The 9061-nt window shown below is 46.4% G+C and overlaps 1 protein-coding gene across 2 annotated transcripts in view; it reads left to right on the top strand.

Moving 5' to 3' along the window:
- Positions 1 to 559: 559 nt before the first annotated feature.
- LOC126529421 (acetylgalactosaminyl-O-glycosyl-glycoprotein beta-1,3-N-acetylglucosaminyltransferase-like) overlaps positions 560 to 9061 on the top strand; it is a 70079-nt gene continuing 61577 nt past the window's right edge. Inside the window, exon 1 of one of the 2 annotated variants that reach the window (XM_055069590.1) lies at positions 560 to 4794. In XM_055069590.1, the coding sequence (XP_054925565.1) occupies positions 4785 to 4794 (10 nt within the window). In that variant the 5' untranslated portion in view covers positions 560 to 4784. The remainder of the gene's footprint in view (positions 4795 to 9061) is intronic. The other variant, XM_055069592.2, reaches the window with a different exon arrangement.

Genomic DNA, 9061 nt, shown 5'->3' with positions numbered 1-9061 from the left:
TCTGTGTGTTTGTTTTTGTGCGCGCGTGTTCGCCAGTTGGTCAGCGGGAGCGATCGATCAGGCTTGTAAAAGAGACCGATCGAATGCATCCGCGGGGGAGGGGGGGCGCGAGCGAGCGCAAATGCGTGCTTGTAAAGGAAAACGCGTAAACAAGCGGCAAACTCCCTATGTATCCTGTGTACAAACAGAGCGCATCCCTGCGACTGGCTCGACGGAAAAAAAAGCGAGAACATCCATCGCCGTTTAAACGGGCAGGCATTCCAGTCATTCGTTAAGCAAGCGAGCAAACCATATATCATAGCAAACGAGTAAACAAAACGAAACCGGGCAGACGCGCCATACACGCGACAAAGTCAGGCACAAAAAGCAAATAACGCGTAGGTCTAGGTGAAGCATGGGGAGCAACAGCGGTTGCTGCGACCTCGCACCAATTTGTTTTTCCGGCGTCGTCTCACGGCGCCATGCACGAGAGCTTTGGTTTCTCTCTCTCTCTCTCTCCTTTTCGACCTCTGACGAGAAGCACGTGTCTGGCGCGATTTGTGTGTTGGTTTGCGCGTACGGCCGAGAGGGAGTCGAGAGGGTCGAAATCGCGTGCGACCGCCGCTCAGGCGACAGTTCGTAGTCGAGCTGCACACCGCCACGGCTGCAGGTATCACCTGTTGTTTGTTCGGCAGTGTGGCACATACGATCGCCCGCGCATGCGCGCACGCGCGCACACCCTCCAAAAGATTATACCCGCTCCGCCGTACAGTGCCTGAAGTGCGTTGCGCTATATATATATATGTACCGTTGTGGCCTGTGTTACCTATTTCTGCATCCTGCACGGATGTTGCTTCATGACCAAGCGTCGTTTCCGCTGCGCACGGGATGATGACTGTGGACGCGATCATCGAGCAGGACGCTGTTGTCGCGGGAACGACGTGCAACGAATGATCTGTCTATCGGCGTGTGCGGATTTCGACGTTCGTATCTGCGGATCGTCTGCTTCTGTCCGGTTCGTCTGCCATCCGAAGAAGCACGTCCTGCAGCTCCGCCATATGCAAGTGGCCTGTAAAGAAAGCCGCAGACAACTGTCGCAAATACAATCGCCTCTGCTCTTGCACGTCTTCAAGACGCCGTCACTTGCTCCGCACCGTGCGTGTGCTTTGCGTGCGATAGTCTACCTGCATATAGCTCCTGCTGTTGCTGCTGTCGTCTGCTCATGTCCCGTTCGTCTGCTGTCCGGGAAGCCCCTCTCGCAATGCCGCCATACGCAATAATTTGCTTGAAGAAAGTCGCAGACAACTTTCGTACCACCACATCTCCTCGTGGCCTATGGTAACGTCTTTCTGAAACCCTTGTCCTTTTTGAAGGCATCGTCGCGAGCTCTGCAGTAAATGCACCCTCTGTATCGTACTCCTGCCACGAAGGAATTTTCCCGGGATTTAGAGACAGGACAGTAACTGCTTTCAGACCAACGGCGCGAGTTTTTGGCATAGGGACGTTGGTGTCTTCTGTGGATGGTGACGTTAGAAAATGACAAGTGACACGCGCAGTTTTCGACGACGCGAAACTGCTCGCAGCGGTGTGCTGCAGACTGTTTGCCGTCTGTCCTGGAATGACAGGAAGTCCTTGTCGTTTTCGCCTTTCCAGTTGTGCGTTTTTGGAGCGTCGTATAGGGAAGTTTTAGGCTATGGTTCCTTGTTATTTCGCCCTCTCCCCGCCTCTCATCAGCACTATATTCATTTCGTAGCATGATCGTGAAACCCCACTACACTAAATACCGTGTGTATATGTAATACCTGTAATTAAGTTGTGATAATATGCCTTAAATCAGGCGCACACGCAATGACCTTATACAGCCTACCAGCGGCAACTCGGAGGTAGAGGCGTCTGCTCCAAGATCATCGGATGGTGTGACGTATGTAAATCGCTGCTGCGTCCGACACTTCTTTTTATTTTCACTTCTGTGTGCGAATCACGTATTTGTAATTTCAGCGAGTCGGCGCTGAATTATTTGCTTTGCGTACCTGGAAACTTCCGGTCGTTTCCTGTGAAGTTATTTCAGCATACGGCAAAACCCACCTCTCAAAAGCCATATATTTTGGCTTGCCACTTCAGCGAGTCGCCGTCTGTTCCGCACGACCACCTGTTGCAACTTTGTCGTCTGTTGTTTTCATGTGGACTTGCCTGACACGCACGTCGGTGCAACTCGGGAAGCGAGCTTTGAATCCAGATATTTTTCTAGTGTGTCTGTGTAATTTCCTTTTTATCGTTGCGCCTGTTTTACAGGCGAGTTGTTGTTGGGACGCTGCCGAAACAGTTCATATGAAAATACCGATGTGAAGTGCGAAGATGAGCGCGGCATTGTTCTCTGTCATCACTGCAGACGGATATCTCCCGTCCAACATGTCTTGCGGCTCGGATAGATAACGTCTGCTGACGCATTAAGCCTTATCAGTTTCTATTTTGTCGAGGCGGCGTAGATTCGAGAGTCGAAACGTTACACTTTGACAGCTTTGCTGGGCAGAGAACACGAAGGCGTCTTAAAAGATAACCGTCGATTCAATTAAACGGTTCTCTTTTCAACGTGTAGCTCGTTTTTGATAGCAGAGGTCTCCATTTCCCCCTCTTATTGCGTTCGTATAAGCTTGCTGCTGGTTTCTCTATAGCTCTTCGTATTCCGCAACTAGAAATATAATTTGTGTCAATTATTGATGCGATCTACCCACATTTGATGTAGATTAGAAATCCTCCACAGCTAAAATCGCGCCGTGCAAAGCGATTCTCTTGTCCATCAATGTCGTACTCAAATTGGCTTGTCTCCGCCTGAAAAGGCCACGCCTAAAACGGTCGACCTACATCCAGAAATTCAAACAAAAGCGTCGTTCAAGCGGTCATTGTCTTCAAAACGACCCTCACAGAAACTGGAGATATAGATATCTGGCTCAGGTAATCTCTGAGTAACGGCGATACGGTGTCTGTTTGCGAAGCTCGAAACCTCTAAGCCTAAAAATGACTTAGCTTGCGCATTCAAACGTGTATACACATGACAATTTTAAACACTCCGGCTACGCGTTTTAGTATCAGAGGGGAAGATGAATCTCAAATGATGAACCTCAAATTCGTGCATTAGTGAGGCAGCGGTTATCCTGAGTCACGTGACGCGTCAAGAAGCGTTCGCCGAACTCCATACGCTGCGTCAAGAGCTCGCTGTACTGACCAATCGCTCGCGCTAGCCACGTCCAATCCCTGTTCCGCATCGTGTGACATGCTGCCACGTTACTGGTCATTTTTCGACAGCGTACGGTGACGTCACAGGAAACCTCCAACGAATCGGGCACGCGACCGGACCCGTTGTTACAGTGGCGCCCTAGACGGGCTTGCGCTGGTATTTTTTCAATGCGACAAGCTGCGACCTTAGATTGACATCGTTACCCAACCGTTCTTGCTACACGTTGCTGTGCACAGCCGCTTCTAGCGGCCCTTCAATTGTCAGTTACATACTCTCAGCGCAGGACACCGTTATTGCCACTGGAATTGACCTCGGCGCCGTCCTGACGTCTGGTCGCCTATGCATTCTTAAATTCCACGTTTGTTAAAGAAGACGGTAAACCTGCAATTCCAGCACAAGTATACGCTATATTCGAGGTGTTCGGACGAAGTCCTTCACCGCAAAGCGAGTGCCAGTGCTTTGGTCCGAAAAAAGAAAAAGAAGACAGCAAAACGACAAGCAAACAAACAAGTCCAGGCGCACTCAACCAACTGAAATTTGTTACGTCTGCATGGAGTCGCTGGGCAGACCTAAGCTTCAGAGCTATCTGCCAGACCCCTGCTGAGCACAGATGTCTGCTCTCTGTGTCAGGTGAACTGCCGCCGCAAACTATTATATGTCTGCACAAACAGGGACAAAAATGGTCGTACCGGATACAACCTCCTCTTCCTCCTCCTCCTCCTCCTAACCTGCCTCGCTCCTGGGCGAGTTTGCATAACGCAATAATACTGCACCTCACGAATCCGCTCTGCCCCTACCCCCAACCCCTACAACAACAACTTCGTCTGTCACGAAGTCACCAAATGTCCAACCCAGGCAACCATCACCGCCAGCTGTTTTACCTGACGCAGTGACTGAAACGCTTGTCGTTTGCACAGACGCAGCAGCAGCAGACGACGCACGAACGAACACACAAAAGAAGAGGCGTTGCTTTCTGAGGTGAACGCCGTTATCGGGTGTCCCCCCTCCTCCACTTCTTATCTTCGTCCCTCTATAGTGCTCACTCTGCACTATCGATTTCTCAGTTGGGGGAAGGGATCCGGCCAAAAAAAAACAGCGAGCGATATATGGCAGTCGAGCCGTTAGAGATCGCTTCGTGGTTTCGTGTGTGCGTCTGCTCGCCGACTTCGGTGACGACCACAACCAGCTGTTGCACTAGCAGAAGTAATAACTCCAACAACACCAAAAAAGAGAGAGAGATACCGTCACTGCGCTCTTGTGTCGTACACGTGCGTGCGTATTACACTGTTGCGAGATTATGGTGCGGCGGGCGAATCCAAGCGCGGCGTCGTATGTAACCGTGGGCTCGACTTGTGCGAAGTTGTGAAGCATCCGTTCTCGGACCACTGAGAGTAAACTCGTAAGGTTCCGCGGCCGTCTCGGCCGTGAAAACTTGCATGCGGTGATGTGGTGAAAGCGAAAACTGCGATATAAACAAACACCGGAACTTTGACGTACTTTATTGACTGACTCAGCCAAGCTGTATACGCCAGACTTCCGTTGTTGTCTGTCGTAAGGCCAGCAGACGACTATGCCAAGCTGTGAGTATTGGTTGTATACATATCGTACGTACCTATTTCTTTTATTTTTTCTTCAGCGACGACTGTTTCTTACCTCGTTTGAGATAAAATGACAGACTTTGCCGGATACAGTTCACAGCAGTGGCCGAACACGCTGGAGAAACTGCAGGATAAATGCAAATAAGCTTCTTAATCATTAATGACGTTAACTAGTGACATAGTGATTGGTATCACTAGTTAACTAGTGATGCCAATTTTAGGACGCGCCTTTTGCTTTGTTGTAAACAGGTTGCTGCGGCAAAAATTAACGTGCGAAGTCTGCCGCATGCCCGAAGCCAAGTTATATATACGGATCCATGCACCGTATATGGACAGATCTGCGGAATAAATTAGTCTCTGACGTCCGCCTCTGCTACGAGTCTTTTCGGTCAGCAGAAACTTTCCTTTCGTCTCGAACCTCCAAATTTACTGTAGCAGGCGGAGAAAGTCGTCGTTGAATAACGAGAGCGATTAAAAAAAAAAATTATTGACTTCTGATGCTTGGTCCGAAAATCGAAGTGTGGAGGAAGAGGGGAAATGGGTAAACGGTTATATTATTTATTTATTTATGTCCGACATGTGTCTCATTTATTTATGTATTTATTTATTTATTTATTTATTTATTTATTTATTTATTACAGCGAAGCTGTTATCCTATAGTTGGTCGGAAGTTTTCGATCTGTGCTCACCCAAAAAGAAACGGCAGCTGGAAAATGACTTTTTCTTTTTTTACTTTTCACATAACAGAATTGCGTTTTCTCGTGTATTCGAATTACAGTCCGATGCTATCGCATCTGCAGGTCGCGAGTAAGTCGTACTTTACACATTTTTCGGACGTATTCTTACTTTGAGAAATGGAACAACTTCGATAACGCCTTGCGCCAGACAGAGGGGCCCACTAGAGTAAAGAAGTATGCTGCACAGTTGGCGTGTGCATGCACGTAATGTCTCTGTCCTTGATGCGTGGGCGCTCTGGCCGTCGCATCTGTCTCACAGACAGTAATCGACATCAGTGCAAACACTGTTCAAAATATAAAAAAGAAAAAAATCCTGCCCCCGTTTTACTTTGTGAAAGCGGGTGTACGGCGAAGCTGGCTATGTTGCCGAGGTTATATACAATGTAACGTCGGCAACAGCTTCGCTGTAGATCTATTTTCGCAAAGTAGAACGGAGGCGGGATTTTTTTTATTTAGTCTTATTTATTTATTATTGGCATAATATTTTTTATTTGCACTACTGAAATCTTGCACTGGCGTTGTGTCTTCACTCCGCTTCAGTGGGCACTGCGTCGAAGCACTCTAGCATTTTGAAACGGAATGCATGCAAATAATAATAATAGGGACGATATATAAAAGCATGAGTATCTTTGGGAGCATGACAGTTGCATGCAATATTTGCACAGCGCTGGGGAACCAGGGAGTGAGAAACGCTTTATTTATGAAAAAAAAATGAAGTTGACGAGCTCACTCCCCCAGGGCTTCGCTGGCGTTATATCTTCCATATTGCTGCTCTGATCGATTTCACCATGTCGACTTAGTCTATGTGTTATTATTATTATGATTATTATTATTATTATTATTATTATTATTATTATTATTATTATTATTATTATTATTATTATTATTATTATTATTATTGTTGTTGTTGTTGTTGTTGTTGTTGTTGTTGTTGTTGTTGTGACCCTTCCCGGCACAGCCACTTACCGTACATCTGTACTAGACTCGGGAGCTTTGCGTTTTTATTATTTAATATAAAATATTTTCTTCGGTTCTTTGGCAGTACAGAATCGTTGCCATTTCGAAGAGTGTTTTTGGAAGGAAAGCATCACTCACAATTCTCCGTGTGGCGGACTGTGCGGATTTGTTTCCGTCTCGCCTTCTTCCTTTAATTCACTGTTTGTGGAAACAGCTGACTCGCGTCACTTGTTTAAATTTCTTTTTTTATTTACAAAATACCTGCGTCGCCTCGAACGCATTATAGCAGGGGGGGAGGGGGTGACAGTTAAAAAAAAGATGTATTAGATCGTTCACACAAATAAGTAGATAATGCATAAATTAAGGTAACACGCAAGCTGGAAGTACACAAATTGCGAACGTTTTCATAGAACGACAGAAAGTTGAGCTAGTTGGTAAGGATTCATTATGCAAAAAGAAGTGAAGTGGACAACACGAACGCCGACTATCAACTGAAGGGAGCACTGAGGCGAAAAAAGAAAGAAGACACAAAACTCATCTGCGTAAGCTCTGGGATGGTATCACCACGTGTCAATCGGGTACACGTGCCGGTCTACCTGACAGATAACTGTTAACACACTTAATCTCTTCCTTATGTAAAGTAATCGAAGGCTGACTCACGCACGCACTTCCACCATTATAGATATGCGATCGTGTTGTCCACTTCTCTACTCTTGTGTCATGTCTGCACGCCTCACTTCTTTTTTCCATAATGAACATTTTCAAACGTAACAGAAAATTAAAAACAAAATTAAGACAGTAACGCACCGTCACAAACGCAGACGGCAATAAAAATCGCCATTGTCGGATTTTGAAACACATTTGAAACACACGGAACTCCGATTTCGAACGTCCCAACACCCACCGCGCCTCGATCCCCCCGAAAACTTCCTCGTTTCGTTGTGCCCCGTCGGGTTATGTACAACATGTGGCACTGCTACACGAGACGTGTTTACATTCCCAAATATTTTCAACGTACTCCCGGACGACGCATTCGCTGCGACCTCACAGCTCACCGTGTACCGGATATGTTAAGTTATCGGTGACCCGTGTGATGTGTGATGCTATTTGTTTGTCGACTGCTCTATACCTCGCTTATGTGGGAATATCGTCGCGCTGTTTTCCGTTTGTTTGTTTCGTTCACTGGGTAGCGACGAATGATTTCGATCTTGTCGAAGGTTCGTTACAATTTGTCTTCCGTCGCCGATGTTTCGGGCTCCTGCAGCGCAAACCTTTCTCGGGCTTTGACAGACCCGATATTTCAATGTACAAGCTCAAGATGGCGATAAAAATTACATCATCATCATCATCATCATCATCATCGTCGTCGTCGTCATCATCGTCGTCATCATCATCATCATCATCATCATCATCATCATCACCTAAGCCATCACAGTGACACTGCGATGGCTCAGACGAACCTGATTTCTGTATTTGTACTTGCAGATTTGATAATAATGTATCATCATCATCATCATCATCATCATCATGAAGTCTGACCTATTCAGCAACCTTGATGTCATTCCATCCGCAATTCTAAAAGCTTATACGGAAGTATATTTGCTCCGGTACCGACATCTATATTTAATGCCTCATTGATTACTGCCACTTTCCCCCACACGTGGAAAACTACTCGTGTTTTTTTTCTCTGTATTTAAGTCTGGCTGTCAAACCGATATGTCTCGAACCATCACCAGATTTCTCTTCTCTGTGCCTCGTATGAGATTTTTTTCGGACTTTCTCTTCGCAGCAATATAACGTCTTTTACTGTGAAGAACTCCTTGATTCCAAATCAGCGTGGATTTCTCACCGGCCACTGCACTATCGCGAATCTCGCCAGTTTCATGACGCAGGTCATGTGTTTAGTGTTGACTCTTCATTTGTCAATCTCTTGCGCAGTTATCTCCTTTATAGATTGTGTTGTGTTAACGTCAACGGTCAGACCACTTCATTGTATACGGCCACTACCGGCATCCCTCAAGGATCAGTATTGCATGAACCGCTCCATTAAAAAATGTGTTTATTAATGACGTTCTTCCCTGTATTCAAAATTATTTGTTCATTCTATATACTGATGACATAAGGTTTTAAAGGAAATCCATATACTGTTGGTGGCTGCCACGTCCTGAAGTCTGGCCTGTTTTATTTTTCTAAACGGCGCAAAGATAACCTCACCTTGAATGCTGCTAAGACCAAAGCCGCAAATTTCACTCCCAAGAAAGCAAGCATTCTTTTTCTTATTCTGCAGTTTCTGTACCATCGTGTAAGGTCAGTGATACTGATTATCTCGGTGTGCTTTTTTAAAACAACCTTACACTTTCATGCTCAACTTAAACGTGTTGAAATGCGGGTCATGGGTGCGCCCTCTGGGCTCTGTTTGCAGACTATCGAGGGCATTGAGTTCTGCTGCACCTTTCCGCAAGTCGTACACAATTAACGGTCTGTCCTCCTCAACTCGAACACGGGTCGGTCGTCTGAAACGGCTTTTCTATGGATCCAACAGTGAGGTCATAGAG

The sequence above is a fragment of the Dermacentor andersoni genome, chromosome 8 (assembly GCF_023375885.2).
Source record: "Dermacentor andersoni chromosome 8, qqDerAnde1_hic_scaffold, whole genome shotgun sequence".
Lineage (NCBI taxonomy): Eukaryota > Metazoa > Arthropoda > Arachnida > Ixodida > Ixodidae > Dermacentor > Dermacentor andersoni.
Note: the sequence above shows the minus strand (reverse complement) of the source record. Positions and strands in the feature narration are given on the sequence as shown.